The 20,484-nt window shown below is 39.4% G+C and overlaps 1 protein-coding gene across 4 annotated transcripts; it reads left to right on the top strand.

The window, feature by feature from the left end:
• The first annotated feature begins 189 nt into the window (after window positions 1–189).
• LOC129425427 (uncharacterized) lies at window positions 190–18,664 on the top strand. 4 transcript variants are annotated; one of them, XM_073857422.1, is made up of 24 exons: window positions 190–770; window positions 859–936; window positions 1,020–1,085; window positions 1,156–1,307; window positions 2,105–2,183; window positions 4,995–5,397; window positions 7,114–7,207; window positions 7,799–7,907; window positions 8,174–8,275; window positions 9,265–9,321; window positions 9,422–9,490; window positions 9,581–9,670; window positions 9,755–9,864; window positions 10,007–10,027; window positions 10,147–10,639; window positions 11,175–13,583; window positions 14,462–14,609; window positions 14,889–14,994; window positions 15,206–15,365; window positions 15,580–15,687; window positions 16,158–16,244; window positions 16,343–16,448; window positions 18,011–18,090; window positions 18,178–18,664. In XM_073857422.1, the coding sequence occupies exons 1-24, from the start codon at window positions 648–650 to the stop codon at window positions 18,247–18,249; spliced, it is 5,322 nt and encodes a 1,773-aa protein (XP_073713523.1). In that variant the 5' UTR covers window positions 190–647; the 3' UTR covers window positions 18,250–18,664. The 4 variants fall into 4 exon arrangements, with proteins under 4 accessions (XP_073713523.1, XP_073713520.1, XP_073713521.1 ...); XM_073857419.1 differs by having other exon boundaries at window positions 191–770; window positions 7,799–7,922; window positions 18,178–18,663; XM_073857420.1 differs by having other exon boundaries at window positions 192–770; window positions 4,998–5,397; window positions 7,799–7,922; window positions 18,178–18,663.
• Window positions 18,665–20,484: the final 1,820 nt, after the last annotated feature.

Here is a 20,484-nt window from a genome sequence, read left to right on the forward strand (position 1 = left end):
TAATTAAACAATTGAGAGACTAAAATTATATCTGGACTTTCCCATAATTTTTCTTCAGCTACTGCGCATGCTCACAGGTTCCCCCTCCACGAGATTCGTTAACGATTGATGATTGGCGCTTTCTACTTGAAGGCGGGACTACATTCGCTGGTAATGAGCGTTGCATTTTCCCTATGATTTTCCCCCATTCATTTTTAAACAATTGTTAGTCGAAATTCTTTGTTTCTGGTCTACTGCTTTAAAAAAACTACACATATACTGCAAAAAATTAAATATCACAAAAACTGATTACCGTTAAGATATTTTACACAACATTTGATCAACTGAAGGCTAATCAAATTAAACGTGCTACGTAATAATGAGGTCACGTGACAATGATGCGCATGCACCTGTCGTACCCACATAACGTTACTTAAAATTTAATATGTAAAACACAGGATATTAAAATAAAGAGCTGACCTCCCAACCAGCAGAATACGGTAAACAATGTTTGTGAATATTTATCCATGCAATGATTCATAGATATTTATGATTGACGAATCTGTGTAAAGTGCGCGTGCAGCAAGGTTTAGCATAACGTGTGTTAACAAGACTGCGAAATTATTCAAATTTACCGCGTTGGTGTCGTTTGCCAACGCCAGCGAACAATGTTTTCCACAAGAGAGAATCGATGTCATCGCTTCCAGGCCAACATCTTCGACAAAAGTAAATGTCAAAATTGTTTCAAAACCGTGGATTCGCACAAACTCAGCGAGGCAGACCTATATCAGGTAAAAAATGACCTTTAAATGTTTGGCTGAGACGTTTCTTGTTGTTTTAGTAGGCTACAGCAGATATATGTCTTTATCTCTATCACAGAGTAAGCCTCTTCAGGTGGGATGGCTTCTGTTGGCACCTGAAGGTATTGACTTAAGCAGTCCTGGCCATAGGAAACGGGTAAAGATCGTTTTCATCACATACAGGCCTGTGATGTTACCACATTCCTGTAGCATTGATCCTTTTCTTCATCTTCGTAACAGAAATGGCAGAGGAGATATTTTGTGCTGTACGAACACGGCCTCCTGCGCTACTCTCTGGATGAGATGGTGAGGTCACCAGGCTGGTGTGTTCTTTTCATGCCAACTTTTTGCAATGATAGAGTGAGTTTTCCTCTAGCCAGGTACGCTGCCCCAAGGAAGTGTGAATATGACCCGGTGTTGTGAAGTTCTTGATGCTTCATCTCAAACAGGTTTCCAGAACTGTTTGAGGTTATGCTTCTCTGAAAGAGACTTCTACATTAAAACAGAAAACACAGACAGCATCTACAGGTGAATCGCACTGTAAATTACATGTTTAAAAATGTTTTAGGTAGCAAGACAGGAATTAAAATAATATAAGGTTGGATTTGGCGACTTGCACACCCAACTCAAAAATAAAATAAACATAAAATGAAGAAATTTACTTTCATGCCTCCAAAAGACTCTATGTTCAATATCTTAACCAAGTTTCACAAATTCACAGGAGATCATCTTCTGACAGTAAGAGAAAGAGACCAAAAGCACAGATTGCTCGGCCCTGTGTAAATATGCAAAGTAGCCTTTTCAAATGAGCCCCACATTAGTTTGTGCCCCGCTCACCCCTGTGTGCTTCTGGGATCGAACACATGAACTTTTGATGCATTCTCTACCAGTAGAGCTAAAGGAACAGATAAAGCTTTTACATTATGGCATAAACTAAACACACGTAGTTGGGTTAAAATTCTTGTTTTAAATTTGACAAGCTTTGTGTTTTTTTTCAGTAGAAAACTCCATATCATCTTTTTTTCTATCTCATCCCTCTGTTTCTACTTAACTTGTTATAAGTCAGTAAATCTCAGCAAGGCTGATCTAATCCTTTAAGAGTTTAATAGAAGGCACCGACTTAAGATCTGTTGTATTTGAGATCACACCGGCTGTTGTCTTGGACTATTTCGTTGCTTATTTTTTGTAATCGGAAGTTTTTAGCTTAAGAAGAGTGATGTCCAAAAAGCAGAAGTAAGAGAAATTTGAATCTGAATCTTGTTCACGTATTTTTTGAGTGCTGTGTCTCACCTGTATTTAAACTAAGAGTATGTGCTTCTTTTAAGGTGGCAGGAAAATTTGACCGTTTTCCCCAAAGCTGCCAAAGGAAATCAGAGGAAAAGAAAAGATCTTAATAATCCGCAGGTGAGTTTCGTTCATGTTAATGCGCTCGTGCAAATGTGTATGTCTGTGTATTAAACCTGTATCGTTTGGTACAGTAATATATGAATAACTTTAAAATTAATTACATGTTCTTGCAAATTGTAAGCTTTTGTGATTACGGGTAACAGAAATTAGGAGTAAAGCTACGTACACACCAAACGCAGGTATTACTCGCGGTATTTAACTTTGTGTCATGCGAATTTTTCGCTCGAGTTGAATATTTTCAAATTGAGCAAAGACGCATTTGAGGCGAATAGCGCGTGTTTTTCGCCGTAAACGTGCCACCCATATTACGTCATTTGCATCGTCCCACGCGAGGACGCGTCTTTGCATTGACTTTGTATGTAATCTACTCGCGCAAATCATTGAACTCACGTCTGGTGTGAATTTACAGTTATGCTACGTACACACCAAATGCGGGGCATCGCGTCACTCGCTCTAAATTTCTTGCAGGATTTAATTTCGTGTCATGCTAATTTTTTGCTCGAGTTGAATATTTTCAACTTGGGCAAAGACGCATTTGAGGCGAACAGCATGTTTTTTGTGGTAAACGCGCCGCCCATATTACGTCATTTGCATCGCCCCACTCGAGGACGCATCTTTGCATTGACTTTGTATGTAATCTACTCGCGCAAACCGTTGAACTCGCGTCTGGTGCGAATCCACAGTTATGCTACGTACACAATAAACGCGGGGCATCGCGTTACTCGCTCTAGATTACTCGCAGGATTTAACTTCGTGTCATGTGAATTTTTCGCTCGAGTTGAATACTTTCAACTTTGGCGAAGACGCATTTGAGGCGAATAGCGCATGTTTTTTGTGGTAAACGCGCCGCCCATATTACGTCATTTGCATCGCCCCACTCGAGGACGCATCTTTGCATTGACTTTGTATGTAATCTACTCGCGCAAACCGTTGAACTCGCATCTGGTGTGAATCCACAGTTATGCTACGTACACAATAAACGCGGGGCATCGCGTTACTCGCTCTAGATTACTCGCAGGATTTAACTTCGTGTCATGTGAATTTTTCGCTCGAGTTGAATACTTTCAACTTTGGCGAAGACGCATTTGAGGCGAATAGCGCGTGTTTTTTGTGGTAAACGCGCCGCCCATATTACGTCATTTGCATCACCCCAAGCGAGGACGCGTCTAATCGAGTCTTTGCATTGACTTGGTATGTAATCTACTTGCCCAAATCGTTGAACTCGCGTCTGGTGTAAACCCTGCATTATGCTACCTACACACCAAACGCGGGGCATCGCGTTACTCACTCTAGATTACTCGCAGGATTTAACTTCGTGTCATGTGAATTTTTCGCTCGAGTTGAATATTTTCAACTTTGGCGAAGACGCATTTGAGGCGAATAGCGCGTGTTTTTTGTGGTAAACGCGCCGCCCATATTACGTCATTTGCATCACCCCAAGCGAGGACGCGTCTAATCGAGTCTTTGCATTGACTTGGTATGTAATCTACTTGCCCAAATCGTTGAACTCGCGTCTGGTGTAAACCCTGCATTATGCTACCTACACACCAAACGCGGGGCATCGCGTTACTCACTCTAGATTACTCGCAGGATTTAACTTCGTGTCATGTGAATTTTTCGCTCGAGTTGAATATTTTCAACTTTGGCGAAGACGCATTTGAGGCGAATAGCGCGTGTTTTTTGTGGTAAACGCGCCGCCCATATTACGTCATTTGCATCACCCCACGCGAGGACGCATCTAATCGAGTCTTTGCATTGACTTTGTATGTAATCTACCCGCCCAAATTGTTAAACTCGCGCCTGGTATAAACCCACGGTTAGAGTTAAAACTAGATTATCTCTTATATATCTTTCCCTGTTTATCTTAAACTTAAAGGGATAGTTCACCCAAAAATTCTGTCATCATTTACTTACCCTCATGTTGTTACAAACTAGTATAGTATAAGTTTCTTTGTTTTGATATACACAGAAGAAGATATTTTGTTTGTAACCAAATCGGTCATGAGCCTCATTCACTTCCATAGTATTCTTTTTCCTACTATGGAAGTTAATAGGGCTCGTGATCGGTTTGGTTACAAGCATTCCTAAAAATATCTTCCTTTGTGTTCATCAGAAAAAGAAATGTATACAGGTTTGTAACAACATAAGAGTGAGAAAATCTTTTTCATTTTTGGATGAACTATCCCTTTAATGTGAAATTATATTTTTCTAAAAAAACCTAATCTTTTCAATAGTCCATCTTAACTGTTCTGCTTGGAAAGCTGTGTGGTATCCTGCTCCTTTAAATACCCTCCTCCTCCCTCATTCTTCACTTTAATTACATTTCTAAGTGCTGTGCCTATCTTTCTGTCCATTTGATTTACCAGTCGCTCTTTTTCTTTCTCCACCGTATTCTTTTTGCTGACAACTGAGCAAATTGATCTAGCATGCGAGAGTGTCTATGTGTAGTGACATCACTGTGCTGCAACAATTAACAATACGTGCGTGTGCGTGTGTGTGTGTTTAAAGTGTTAGTCAGATGGGACATTAACAGAATTAACTTAAGTGATCTGATCAGGATTGGGCATTGCCTGGGGAGGGTAAAGGGTTTGTGAAGTGAGAGCAGGCTGTTGTCAGTGTGTGCAAAGTGTGTGTTTGCCTGTCACTTGTATACAGGATAAGTGGAACATACCTGGCCAACATGTTTGTTAGAGAGGCTTTTCCTTTCCTGCCAATTGGATTTTGCTGGCTGAGCGTTTGTGTTCAGCCTGCCAAACGCTGATTTATTTACCTGGATGTTCCTCTCTCTCTCTTCTTTCTCTATCTCAGCAGACAGAAGAACAGCAAATATCCAGCAGCTCTGCAAAAAAAGTCTTTAGTAGTGGAAGTAGTTTTAAAAGCACTATAATACGAAGGGGAAGTCTCAATTCTAGTAATGTCACTGGTAGTAGAGTATCCCAAATTAGTGATGCATTGACCAACGCTGCCACCAGCAAAGGCAGTACAGTTAGTGGTGGCAGGGTCAGAAGCGGCAGTACTGCAGGGGTCGGTAATAAAAGCAGAGCTGGTAGCACGGTGGATGGAGTGTCTTTATGTTCCTCTGATAAGAAGCTGGAGGAGGAGTCACTCAATGGTGGAGTCATGGTTTCTTCAAGCAGTGGTAATGCTCCATCACTCAACAACGTCTTCTCTCCATCAGTCGATCAGTTGCCGGAGTGTTCTGGTGCTGACGGTACGTGCTTGGTGTTACCTTAGGCTTTTGTTTGAATTTTTTATTGGATGTGTGTTTGTGTTTAATAGTTACTGATTTTTCTGCTTGTAGTTAAGGTAAGTCGATTTTATACCATCGTTAAATTATTGTTGTCTTAGTAATCATTAAAGATGTGGTGGTAATTTAATTATTTTTTTTTTTATAAAAAAGCATCAGCATTTTGGCATGTTGTTCCAAACTTATGCGACTTTTTATACCATTCAATTAATACGATTTGAAAGAAAACCCAGTATAAATGATTATTTAATGAATCAGATATCTCTACTTCTCTAGTGATCGAAGATGATCAGTAAATAATGATGGCCCTTCCAGACTACAATTTTTTTTGTCTTTTACAATAATCGCCAGATTATGCGATTTAACCTCTAAGAAGTGTCATGGACAAAAACCACGTCAGACTACACGGTGCTGCACAACCCATTATCGCTTGCTGTTCATGATGTCATTAAGTAGGCAGAACTAGCGACTTACTTCCGTAAACAAAATGATGTATTATAAATATGATGAATGCCCCATTCAGACCTAGCAGTAGCAGAACGATATTATCTTATTCATTTCAATGGAAGCTTGGTAACTTCCGAAGAAATGAGCGACGGTGACTGTTGCAACCGAAAGGGGTGTATCCAGGGACATGACAACGTTGAGAAAAATATAGCTTTATGCAAATGGGGAGTGACTTCCAATGAGAGCGAAGCAGTTATGTTTGCGTCATCCGTAGTCCGTGTAGTCTGAACCGGGCATTAAAGGCGCTCTAAGCGAATCTGTGTGACGCCACTTTTTGTTGACTTTTGAAGTGTTCTCAAACAAAACGGAGCGTACCTAACTTATCCCCTCCCTTCCGTGCTTTCTGAGTCAGTAACGCGCCCACCCCCCACTCCCAAATCCTACTTGTTGTTTATGGGCTGGAACATTTTGTTATGTTTAGTGGTGACACGTTTGACCACTTTGTTTTTGTTGCCGTTTGTGGAGCCTGGGCTGTCTACAGAGACCGCATTTTTTTGCAGTGTGTTCAGGGGTCACTGTGGTTTTACACCAAACGCGAAGCGTGCAATCGCATTGCATTGCTCGCTCTAGATTACTCACAGGATTTAACTTTTTCCCTCGAGTTGTGTATTTTCAACTTGGGCGAAGACACCTTTGAGGCGAATAGCATGTGTTTTTGCGGTAAACGCGCCGCCCATATCGCGTCATTCGCATCGGCCCATGCGAGGACGCGTCTGATCCCGTCTTTGCATTGACTTTGTATGTAATCTACTAGTGCAAATCATTGAACTCGCATCTGGTGTAAACCCACAGTCAGGCAGCTAGCAGATAGTGAGGAGATGTTTACTGTATGAAACAAAAAATGTTTTATGGCCTAAAATGCCTGAATTCGCTTAGAGCGCCTTTAAATGTGTTTTGCCACCTATTTTGTATTCTTAAATGCTCCCATCCCTATTAATTGTAACTGCATAAAAAAATCAAGTGCAGTATATCGAAATGTCCCAAAGGTTTAGAAAAACATGAAGGTGAATGAATGATAGAAGTTTAAATTTAGTTGCATTATACATTTTTACCTAACATGACACACAAATTAGGTTTTATTTTTGTAAACTCACATCAGCCAGCAGGATAGTGAGAAGAAATGCAGACCATTTCTGTTTTTTCTAAAAACTGCATTTTCATTTGCTTTCTCAGGTACTATGAATCGATTGGGCATTGAAAGCGGCTATTCCTCTCTGGAGAAGACAAGTGCTCTTGTTGGGGATGCACAAAAACACACTGACTCCAGGTGTGACTTTGCCTCAGTCTGTTCACCTGCCTCACAGCTCTGTATATTTCCTAACTCTCAGTATTTTAGCTCCTCCCCCTTTCCTTCACCAACCAGTCAAAGTGCAACGTGTAGTTATGGTCCTGAGCTTGCGGTTAGTTGCTTTAGGGATAAGAAGAGTTTGGAGTCCAGTGGGGAGAGAAACACACCCATGACACACACATCAAGAACACACACACACAGACATAATACACATCAAGCACGCAGCCCAGGAAGAAAAATACACCGACATCAGCACAGGTAAGACTAGCCATTTCACCCTTAAATAAAACACATATTCTTTAAGTACAACATGTGTAGCATCAGTTTCTTTAAAAGCATGGTTTTCAGCTATTGCACTTTTTGTTTGTTTTTTAGGGCAAGTCACCCAGTCCTCATCCATCAAAAACTCTTTTATTTATTATTTGTATTTATCTATGCGGCATAATTTTCCAGTCTGTCTCTCTTACTGTGTTTCTAACAATTGATGTACATTTTCTGCCTTGCACAGCTGTTTATTTCAAACAATGCAAAAATGTAATTTTGATCTTTTGTGTTTATGTCTGTTTGTAGGAGATCTCAGGCCTCTGATCAACATGATAGTTCATTTCTCTCTGTGGATGCCGAGCTCGTATCGACCTTCATGTCCCCCTCCAGCCCACAAAATGACCATAAGACAGCAGTCAGTACATCTCAGGTTAAAATATATGCTGGGTTATTTTAGACAAATGTGTATATAACTTTTTGTACTATTGCCTCCCTATGACATATCATTTTATTGTTTCCTAATCTTTGTAAGTCGCTTTGGATAAAAGTAAATGTAGATGTAATGTAAATGTTACATGTATATTTGTATTCCTGTTGTAAACATACAGTTTTATTCATTTTTAATTTTTTGTAATACACCTTCAGTTTGAAGTTTTAATTCACACTTTTTACTCTTAATAGGATTCATCTCCTGATAATGACATTCCTGATGTTTCTCGACCTTCCACGTCATGCAGCTTTCGTTCCAAATCACTGGACCGCAGACTTGATTCCACTCCCACTGTAAATACAACCAAGATAAAGCTGATAGATCAGGAATTTCAATACACTGTAAAAAAAAGTTGGTACAACTTAAAATAAAGTAAGTTACCTGGTTGCCTTTCAAGTTAATTTAACTTAAAAAATTAATTAACACATTTAATTTTGACACAAAACAACATTTTGGGTTAGCAATTTTTTTGAAGTTGAATTAACTTAAAAGTTTAAGGCAACCAGGTAACTTAATTTTATTAAGTTACTATTAACTTAGCATTACTGTTAAGGTAACCATTTTTTTACAAATGTACAGTACTGTGCAAAAGTTTTAATGTCCATCTATATTTATTTTTCAAGATGCAAACAGAAAATATGTACACAAAATTAAAAACAAAACAATTTTCAGAACTAAATGTCTTCTTCAGGCATCAGTCAGTATTTAGTGTGACCTCTCTTGGCACGAAACACATCTTGAGCTTTTTGTTTTGAGAATGAAGTCATGGGATTAGAATTAGGATTTAATTTTATTTATGTTTAAGAGATCCTGCAGTTGCCTGCTATTGCTGAAGTGGAAGGGGAGTTTACCTTAAATACTTGACACTTCAGCTTATACTTTTATACTGTTTTTAATGCAACATACTCATTTCCTGTATTTTCTGGTTGTATTCTAATAAAGAGACTGAGAAATAATTATATATGATCACTATTGCAAAAACAACTAATCTAATGGTAGCATGCTGGCTTTTGCACAGTACTGTATATTATACAATATTTCATATATGAATATTTGATATTTCAAAAGGAATTTATTTTGTTTTGCAGGTGAAACTATTTAAAAAACTGGCTGATGTATTTTCTCTTTTATACAAAGCATCTTATTACTGAATTTACATAAGGGCCAGGGGAAATATTTAATTGTTTATTTTGCATGTTTTTTTAAACTAAAGGAAATTAAACATTAATGTATGTACTGTATATAAATATTTATATTACCTGATGACATTTTTTCCTCTTAGCCTGACCTCCTTAATTTTAAAAAAGGATGGATGTCTAGACTGGGAGAAGATGGGAAGGTACTTTTTAAAATGCTTATGCATGCACACATACCTTAGGGATGTTAATAATTTTTTTGTTTGTTACGGTGTGAAAGAGTGTCTTTTTTGCTGTCCTTAGTGGCGAAAACATTGGTTTGTTCTTACTGACCAGACCTTGAGATTTTATCGTGATGCTGTAGCAGAAGAGGTAAGCTTCTGCTTGATTTTAGATGTTAAGACTCCTGTCAAGACTGTATGCCCCTCCCAGTTATAAAGAATGAAATGTTTTGTCTCCTAGGCAGCAGATGTGGATGGTGAGATCAACCTGTCAACCTGTTATGATGTTACAGATTACCCTGTACAGAGAAACTATGGCTTTCAGATTCATGTGAGTGTATATTACTTGCATTAGAAGGCTTGATTGTGTAAATACCATTTTGTGAGTGTGCGTTTAATATTTTTTTGGTTTCAGACAAAAGATGGGGTCTTTACTCTTTGTGCAATGACTTATGGCATAAGGAGGAACTGGGTCCAGGCAGTCATGAAAAATGTTCGACCTATTGTTGCCCCAGATGTCACACGGTACTTCAGTATAAGCTGACATTTCCCAAAAATATATTAAAATTAGTCACTAAATGTATAATTTTAACAGTAATGTCAAACACAACATTAATATCTTGACTTGGCATCTTTTACTTTCTCCTCTTCCTTTATGCTATACAAGGAAACAATCTGTAAAACCCAGGTTTGAATGCATTTTAATGAGTGTATTGGCATTATGTATTGTGTATATTATAGTGCATGGAAACACAAAATTGTATCTATTTGAACTAGATTGTAACTTACATCTGCTTTTCTCCCCAGTTCTGTTCCTCAAAAGGTGATTGGTTCACATTCTTGTACAGGCTCCTCTCAATATAATACACTTCCACAAGAAGAGGAGAAAAGGAGTCGCGTTCGTGAGCGCCGTAAAGAGGGCCGTTACAAAACCTTCGATTGGGCAGAGTTAAGATGTAAACAGCAAAAGGAGGAGATGTCCAATGACCTATCAGGAAGGGAATGGAACCACAATTGTGAGCACCGGGTTCCTCCTGCACCTGCATCGTCCCCTGAAAGGCCAATCATCCGATTTGAATCCGAGTCATCAGACAAAGAATGTCCTCAGAAGTCAAACCTCTATCAAGGCCTAAAAATCATTTCCACTGATGTACCATCACACTCAGTGATGATGGTGTCCAATCTTATTTCCCCAGGATCAATTAGTCCGGACAGCTTGGAGGTTGACTCAAGTGCAGTACGTGTTCATTGTGACAGCCCTGGGGAACTGCTGGTAAATAAACCTAAAGAAAGAAAATGGGTATGAACATGAATTGATGTCACTTTCTTCACTGCCTCCACCTTGATTACTAGCAAAGTTGTGAATAAAACTTTGATATACTGCTGCCTATTTCAGATTTTAAAGTCCTTTTGTAGTCGATAATTGGATCACTTAAAACTCATATTTGAGCATAATAAAAGCCTGTAAATTTAATTTCTTCATGCTTAAAATGAATGTAACCACATAATATCTATGGCTCGAACAACTCATCCCCTAGTTTAACTGTGGTGATGTGATGTGATTGGTTGTGATGTTGGAAACCAAGGCGATATTTAACGAAGGAATGAAATTTTGGAAAACTCCAGTTTTATGGAAAAAATACTTAACAATGGTGTGGAATGATGAATTTGCACATGGTTTGTTTTAAAGCATATTAAAAAACACCACATAGACAATTGTCATAAAAACTTGGGGGACTTTAAATGAAATGTTCAAAAAGAATGTGGGTGTCAAGTCACTTTTGGCAATGTAATCTGCAGAGTATCTTTTCACACCATTTATCTTTTCATTACAGGTTGATCAGTCCACTTCTCCCTTGCCAGTCAACTTATCTTCATCCTCAGTGCAGACAGAATGGCAGTGGGAGGTGGAACTTCAGAGCCTTCATAAAGAGTTGAAAGCTGAGCATGAGAGGAATCAAACACAAGAGAAGGAATCTCAACTTTGTGAGACCAGACTCCAATCTGAGCTTAACAATACCCAAGACTGCCTGCGTAAGGCAGAATTAAGGATACAAGAGGCAGAAACTTTACTAAAGGAGCGTGAAGAGGTGCTTGAAGATCTGCGTGAAAGATTGGAGGAGGTGACGGGCTGTCTGAAGGCAACAGAGGAGGCACAAGCCCTGAAGGAGGTTCGGCTGGAGAGGCACCTACGTCTCCTGCAAGAGAGCCAGGAAAGGGAAAGAAGGAGCTTTAGTGACAGCCTCGATCAATCAGAAAAGCGTTTAAAAGAACTAGAGGAGTGCCTGAGGCAGAAGGAAGCTGAGTTGCAAAAGAGGCCAATAGGAGAAGCAACTGAAGACGTTATACAAAGATGTCAGGAGCTCCAGAATCAGCTGGAAGAGTCTGAAAATGAAGTCGGACGCCTGCAGTCACGTCTTCAAAATGAGGAGACTCTTTATTACGACATAGAACACAATTACGAACGAGTTTGTGAGGAGATACAGAGTTTGCAAGGTGCTTTGCAAGACTGTGAGAGGTTGTGTGAGGAGCGTTTCCAAACCCAACTGGAGCGCAAGCAGGAAGAGCTGGACAAGAAGGAGCGTGAACTGCAGGAAGTACTTGTTAAGATGGCCGTTCTTGGTAGTAGTCTAGAGGAGACAGAACGTAGGCTTATGGACGCTCAAACTCATCCTCCAGAAGCTAGAATTTCTACTGAGTCACTGACTGAACCGCAATGTCTATTCAAGGTCTCAAATGTCAGACAGAAAGTGAAAGGTAAAAGTGGTTCAGAAACGCAGCCTTTTACCAAGGGAGACGAATCTGATCGAGTGATCTCTGTGATCCAGGCGCTAGAACTCAAATTATGTGACACTGAAGATCGACTACGGGAGCTTACCATGCATCTACAGCAACAACAACTCAATGCAGGGCCACACACTCTCAATGATTCTTATTGTGCACATACTTCTATCCAAAATCTGGATGGCCGACTCTTTGTAAATGCTCTGGAGAGTTGTACTGGTGCTTTAAGTAGCTTGCATGGGAAAGCTCTGCAAAGAACCTCTGACAATGAAGACAATGAAGGGCAGTGGTTGGTTTGTGAGAGACCGGGAAACAATCAAGCTTTGGACATGGCCAGCAGAGTGTTATCATTGGAGGCACTGGTCATCCAAAGGATGGCATCTGCCCTTGAGCATCCCGGCAGAGAACTGCTTAATAGACTGTCAGATCTACGTCTCCATGTGCTTAAGATGGCTCAAGGAGGTGGGGGTGGTGATGAATCTAGGTATTTTCAGACCTTGTTGTATTCTGAAGAGGAAGATCAGACAGACAATACACTGAGTGAAAGTGTGATCCAAAGATTATGTGTGAGAGCAGAAATGGCATACCTCATGCATACTTGCCATACACAAACCTCACAGGGGCAACCAGGATCAGAGCCATTTAATTTGTTTCCTTGGCCAGTTTCAAATAGTTCTTCATCTGGCTCCCAAAAGGAAATTGTTTCCAAGCATGAACCCAAGCTTGCTGATATTAGCCCACCAGAACTTGCTCCTTACAGTGAACAGATGGAGGAACTTGCAGACAATGTTCTCCTTGAGGACTCCGAGGTACAGCTTGCCTGTAGAAAGAACCTGGTGGCAGAGCTTCGTGCTCAAGCCCAGTCGCTGCAAGAACTTTCTACACATCTACAGTCTGACGATAAAGAAGCTGAACTTTCCACAGGCATCCTGAGGGTTGCTCTGTGTCAGGCCACTTTGGCATATATGGCTTGTCGACTGCATTCAGCTGTGCAGCAGGAGATGAGGGCTCTACGCAAACAGAGAGAACAGGCGGAGTACGAGTCCCGTGCCATGTGTCGCAGCATGGAGGTTCTGTTTCAGGAACAGACTGAGCGCTACGAGGAGAAGTTGCGTGAGGGGCGTGTTTTTGTAGAGAAGGCAGAGCAGGGGCGTGTTTCTGCCGAGACCAATGCCCAGTTGAGAGTGGACGAAGCTGAAAAATTGCAGGTGGAGTTTGAGGAGAAGCTCCAGGAGCTCCAGAAAATCCACGAGGAGGAGATGAGCCGTCTCCATTATTACTACATTCATAATATGCCAAAGACTACAACCGTCTCTGTACAAGCAGAGAATGGAGAGACTGAGCAGGTTACTGTTCTCAAAGGCCGAATCAAAAAGCTTCAAAGTGAGAATACCTGCCTGAGGGAGGAGCTTAACAAGCAGGATGACAAGACCTTACAGATAGACCTGGAAAACATTAAGGTGTTTACACACAACATTGACATTACATTTAGACCTGCAAGGTCCAATTTTCTGGAGAGTGGCTGTTTCTCAATGTCAAGGAAGGATCCTGGGAAGCCAGAATTTCGAGGATGCTACTTCATCAACATCCGTCGAAGGACTGTTCCAATGTAGAGGATCCTCGGAATTGCAACCAAGGACTGAGTCCTTCGTTCGAAAGATATCCCATATACAGGAAAGGATGCATGTGTCTATCCTTTGCGCTCTCAAATCACCCACAATCCTATGCGCGTAGCGCCGAATGCACACCTTTGTAATGACGTGCACTTGCTAGCCTGTTCCATTTACGTGTTCTCCAAATTTTAAAGAGAAGCCTCGCCTAGTCTCTGAAGGAAGTGACTTGGAAAGACCAGTCCTGCCAAGGAAGTATCCTTGATATTGAGAAACAGCCAGTTTAGCTACAACCTTGATCAAACCCATGATTGGCATATTACCATGGTTACAAAGTACCACGAGAATGATTTGAGTGAAGACTCTATATGGGTTTATATATATTTTTGGCATTTTTGCCTTTTATTTGATAATACATGAGGAGAGGACCAGAAAGTACAGAGAGGGGTACGGGATCAGCAAGGACCTCGAGCCGGGATTCGAACTTGGGTCGCCGAAAGTGCGTCTGCACCGTATCTTGAAGCACTGTTAGTATCTCGTGGTACTTGTGATGTCATACACCAATTGGTCTGTGAAGCACTATGAGGTGAACCATATCTATGAAGACCTTTTATTAGCTCGTTCAGGTGTATTTTGTTAGGGTTGGGTCACATGGGCCAAAGTTGAGAACCTTAGTAATGCACTTATAAGATTGACAATTGTATCATAAAACAGCACTTGTGTTTTAGGCCACATACGAGCATGGATTTAGCATTATGGAGGAGAGCCACCAGCGAGTGATTGAAGAGATGCAGAGGCAGCATCAAAGAGAAATAGAAAGACTGACAGAAGAAAGGGAGAGAGTGCTGCAGGAAGAAACTAATGCCACCATTGCAGGTACTACTTAAAATAGCTCCTATCCACTCAGCTTGCAGTGCTACATAACAAATTAGACTTGATAATAAGAGTTATAATAATTTTGGTGGTTGTGTGATGTTCTTGTTATGAGCCAAATGTACTGTTGTACTTGACCTCAACCTATGCAACCTAGGTAAATGCATATTGTATGTACCTTTGGATGAAAGCATCTGCTAAATTAATAGATGTTTTGGGCTTTGCATGCTCAAAAAGACACAGGAGCAGTCCTCATTTCTTAAGTTGATATTTTCTGTTTAGCCATTGATGCCATGAGGAAAGCCCATAAGGAAGAAATGGACAAGACTCACAAGGCCCTGCAGAATGGAGCCAGCGTGGACATCCGCCAGCTTCGTGTACAATACAAGTGCGTGTGAAAGAGAAATTACTCATTAATCTGAGAACTGAGATCAAACATCATGCAAAATCAACTAATAGGACTAAATAGTAACACTGTGGATCATTACAGTTTCTGCGAAATCATGAAATGCTAAACATTCAGTATTTTTAACTCTGAGTATCTGCAGGGGAGGGATTGTCATTTTTTCTTTCCACTGAGATGTTTGTGTTTCTTCCAGCGAGGAGATTGAATCATTGCATAGAGAACTGGAGGTGTTATCTGAGCAGTATTCTCAGAAATGTCTTCAAAACGCTCTTTTAACCCAAAATATGGAGGCTGAAAGGGAGGCGTTGAGCATCATGCAGAGAGAGAACCAGGAGCTTCACACTCACAACCGGGTACGTGGTCATGTAAACACCCACAGATGGGATGTACTAATTGTACGGTGACAAAATGTGCGAATTACATAATGGTCACGGTGGTCAGTTTAGTTGAGGGTGGTGTGGATGGATGGTGAGTGGGAGTGATGTGGCACACTTATGGACAACAACACATTTTGTTTCATGTCGTGTACAAAGCATACACACAGTCATTGGTTTTTCTTTTTTTAAGGAGTTAAACGAGTGTCTGGCTGCCGAATTATCGCTGATGCATTCACGCATGAATGGGGATGTGAAACACACTCAGTCCTCTCAGGAGAAAGAGGTTTATCAGCTGGAGGTAAAACTCAACACCCTTTCATGTAGAAAATGTCCCCATTTTGATGACTTCAGTTTGGTTGACTGAACATATTAAGGTTGTCATCACTTTCAGTTGACTGCAATTGATCTATTTCAAAAGAGATTTGTGTTGTTTTATTACTTGGGTAGAGATATTCTTCATCATTTCATCATTTACTCACCCGCATGTTGTTACAAACCTGTATTCATTTCTTTGCTCTGCTGAACACACAGAAAGATATTTTGAGCAATATTTGTAACCAAATCCTTTTCTGAGCACCGTTGACTTCCATAGTAGTATTTTTCTTACTTTGGAAGTCAATGGTGCTTCTGTTTCTTCATTTGTGTTCAGCAGAACAAAGACATTTATTCAGGTTTGTACAACATGAGGCAGAATTTTCCCTTTAAGATGTTCATTATAAAGACTATGTACATTATATATGGGCTCTGTGTTGCTCATTGATGCTTTAGGTAAATTTGAGGGTGAAGGAATCTGAGATCAAGTGTTTGAAACAGGAGATCAGCTCACTTAAGTTGGAGCTACAAGCAGCAATTATGGTAACTAATATTGTAAAGTGTGCAAGAGATTGACCATGTAGGCAAAAATGGTTGTTACCATACAAATGTGTGCTCTTCATTTTTAAATCTTTCCTCAGCATTTTAAAGAGTTACAGACTGAACTAAGTGCATTAGGAGTCAAAACCCAAAGTGACTTCACTAAATTCAGGATGGAACCAACCAGAAAGCAGAGTTTAAATTATGGTAAGTAATAGAGCTGTGTAATATTAAAGAAAATTGGATAGCATGCTAAATAATGCCATGTTTGATATGTGATGTATTTCTTTATCTAAAATCAATTTGAATTGTATTAACATATGTTGGTTATATATGTTTTTAAAAATATATGTTGCATATTTCAGGGAAAAGAAAGCATTACAACAACTTCTGATAGTGACCAGCCATGTTTTACTGTTGAACAATAATTAAAAAAAATATCACAGCTGCCATGCGCATTTGGACACGCACAAATATTCTAACTAGATACTACACTAGTCAACATTTGAAGTGGATTAAAAAAATAATCAAAGTTGTCCTATGACAAGAACGGGTATTGGTCAAAATTTTAAGAAAACCTTTATGAAAGGTTTTGATCCAGTTCAAATGTTGACTAGTATATTTTTTTCCGCACTGACCTGAAACTTTATGTTATGGTATTAAAATGCCATCTCATTTATTGCATAATATTGTGATATGCACATTTGAGATATTTTGCTGATTTCTATATATTGTGCATCCCTAGTAAGTACTAGTTGAGTGTGTTGTGGTTTTGGGCTGGCACAATGATTAAATAATCGTCTCATTGCGATAATTTCAGATCACCGCAATGATTGCACATCTCTCTAAAAATCACAAGGGGGAGCAGCAGCGCCTGTATAAATGAGACAGTATCAGATGGCGCTCCTTAACTGACAGTTTAACTGACCATTTAATTCAGTGGAAAAAACAGCATTTAGAGAAATGCTGCAAAACTTTGATAAGCAGTATGAACCGCCAAGTAAAACATACATTTCCAAAACAGCAATTCCAAATTTAGGCAAGTGAAGGTCGCTATTCTTAAGGATCTGTAAGGAATTGATTTTTGTAGCCACTACAGACATGTGGTCCAGTACTAATATGACCTTAGTATGATTGGCTACTATTTAAAGGCGGAGTCCATGATGTTTGGAAGCCAATGTTGATATTTGAAATCACCTAAACAAACACGCCCCTACACCAATAGAATCTGGACCTTCTGTTGATAGACCCGCCCCACACATATGCAACCCGGCAAGGATGTCGGTTAGTAGACACGCTCCTTACTGCTGATTGGCTATAAGTGTGTTTTGGTAGTCGGCCCGTTTCCTTTTCCAAAGCATTTTTCAAACATCGTGGACTCCGCCTTTAAGGCCTGTTCTGGTATTTTGATTGCATTTTTTTAGACACTTTTTTGTGCTGATATCCTATGAAGAATTTTCAGATTTTGAAAGATAAATTATTTAAGAGATTATAAAGAAAGAATTATTGTATTAATATTTTCTGCCAGGTAAACCTTGCAAAATATTTAAATTAAATCATCACAATAATGTGTGAAAATTATTTCATGAACAAACCAAAAAAATGTATGAGAATTAAATGTCAAAGCAATAAAACAAAGTTATTCGTCGTAATCGCCACAATTTATTAGGCAAAACCGTCAGCCAAATTTTATAATCGTGACAGGCCTAGTTGTGGTTAAAGCTAAAAGAAAATGGCATGCATTTACTGTTTACCAATGTGTGTTACAGATCTGATGAAATCCAGGAGTAACCCAGACTTTATCAAGGACTGTTCTTCATCTGCACTCTCGCAAACCATCAGATCCAAGGTTGGGTAATCCGTGTAGCTGCATCAGACAAATGTCTGATATTTCCTTAACTTTAAACATTTTGACTCTCTCTTTATCTCTTTTTAGAGTCTGAAGGATGGACTCACTGTTCTGGAGAAGATGAAGCTCTTTGAATTAACTGAGAGACAAAAAATTTGAGTGCGTGTGTATGTTTGTGACAATTTTAGTGTTTTATGTGGGTTAAATTATTTAAATGTATTTCTTAATAACACAGTGAATTATTATTATTATTATTATTATACCTTTAGTCACAGGTGGTGTGTGCGCGTTTGTTTGTTTGTGTGTCAGTCATTTTAATTGTTCTGTTACATTGCTACATTAGATGCATTCACAATAGAAATGATTTTTGATATGAGGTTGTCTCTCTAAAATCCTAAGCAGTTTGTTTATATTTTTATGTCAATGTTTTTTTTGCCTCAGTTTAAAATTGAGGAGTTTGATTTACTTCATCTTTGATTATGAATAAAGTCAAGCATTTTCTGTCTTTAACCACATGTCTGTGTAACTGATTTTGCTACAGTATAGTTTAGGTGTTGTGTTCTGCTTAATTGCTGTTGTGTTTATTTTTATGGACCATATAGGCACCACTGAAATTAAGAAGGGCATTAATGAATATTTATATCAAGATTACTAAATAAAGTGCACATGAAATCGTAATCAAATAAGCACAACTCGATTACAGCATGCACAAAAAAACTTGCCAAAAGCAAGCAAGCAAGCAAGTGCAAGAAAATGATGCACGTGTTATCAACGTATTAGCTGGCTTCGATTGTCATAGGAAGACATACTGATGCACTTTGAATAAAAGCGTCTGCCAAATGCATAATGTATACATCCAACTCTGTAGTACCGAGTGTTAACCACTAGAGGTTGACTCTTTGACACTAAACTGCGCTTTTCTTCAATCTCCCTTCTTCAGCAACTAGTAGCCCGCGGTTTTCAGCTCATGGTAGGTTTAATCATGTTTTTTTTTGTTGTTTAATAATAGACGGTTATTAAAATGTTTCGCTGTGTAGACCTATAACACCAACACTCGCCGATAGTAAACTAATGCCCATAACACGAGAACCCATAACTTTATTTTCCACTCTAATGTTGGCTTGACTTAGTTTCGCATCATTTTTGGCTCTAAAAATGTGTTGCTTGTGACCAAGTCTGTGTTTTATGCCTGGGGTCCGTGTATGCCTCGAGAGCCAGAGAGAATCCGCGCGGCAGGTGTGCGAGTTCACTAATTAAATTTCTAACGGCTTCTTTGTCAGTAATTACTTATGAATAATGCATGTCGCTTTTGAAACGATGATCTCTTAATAATGGTACATTTCATAACACTGATTCGTTTGAAAAATGACAAACCCTTAATCTTTCCCTCTCTATCTCTCTCTCTCACTACAAACATGTCCTTCCCATACATTCACTCAGGTTCAGAGCATTTGGTAACGCGCATTGTCGCTTAACTAACGTTGTTGTTTATGATCATGCATGATCCACTTACTTATACTTAAAGGGAAGGATAAAGAATGTAGATGTGTTTCACAGAACAGTCAGGTTACAGGGTGGACTCTGCTTGTTCTATTTATGTCTATGTCTGGCTGCTAGAAAATTTACCTGGAGTCATATTAATTTAATACTTCAATCATGCCCCTGAATGTGAGATTTGATACAGATTAAAATGGTTGTAAAATGCATTGGTTTTCCTGGATATAGCTGGTGTTGATTTCCTCATTCACATTTCAGTTTCACACTCGCTCACGTGCAACTACACAAAGCAACACTACTCGATTTATTATTTTTCCAGGTAGTGCTGATGCATGTACTCGTGTGTGGAATAAAATATGTGACTTTAATTGAAATCTAACATTTAAAAGTGTCTGTTAAACCATCAAGTACCTACAGGGTTAAATTCTGCACTACTTGACTTTATTTCGCTCTGGACCTCTTAAATAAATGGGCCACTGCCTACTCATCCTCATTTTTTAATGCACTTGCCCTGCATTGAGAACCAGTATTGGTGCCACTGTTAAGGATTATGTAAGTTGGCATGTAAATGCTGAATCCACACTGTTCTGTTTGTATGGCTATTCTGGGGTTCATTATCGTCCTTCTCAGAAGGTAGATGTACATGATCTCTTTGACCTTTGTGTTCTTGGAGCCTTTAGGTTGGAAACTGTAGGTCACACATGCTATTGGTTCCCATAGTAATAATGTACTTAACGAAAGCCAGCAATTAGCGATATTCCCTTGGGTGTGAGGTAAAGCAAGTTGAGCAGTGACAATGGGGCATGTGGACGTGATCTAATACACAGAGACATGTTTACTTAATTCTTTAAGCTTAGCTCAGAATTCATAATTGCAATGTTGTACACTTAGAAGATC

This window comes from Misgurnus anguillicaudatus, chromosome 19, assembly GCF_027580225.2.
Source record: "Misgurnus anguillicaudatus chromosome 19, ASM2758022v2, whole genome shotgun sequence".
Taxonomy (NCBI): Eukaryota; Metazoa; Chordata; class Actinopteri; order Cypriniformes; family Cobitidae; genus Misgurnus; species Misgurnus anguillicaudatus.

What these genes read in the sequence shown, in the direction of transcription:
- LOC129425427 (XM_073857419.1), top strand. Translation starts at nt 648, where the DNA reads ATGTTTTCCACAAGAGAGAATCGATGTCATCGCTTCCAGGCCAACATC. An exon ending in GGAGTGTTCTGGTGCTGACG is followed by an intron (nt 5,398 to 7,113) that starts GTACGTGCTTGG and finishes TTGCTTTCTCAG; the next exon opens with GTACTATGAATCGATTGGGC. An exon ending in AAGAGGTTTATCAGCTGGAG is followed by an intron (nt 15,688 to 16,157) that starts GTAAAACTCAAC and finishes TTGATGCTTTAG; the next exon opens with GTAAATTTGAGGGTGAAGGA.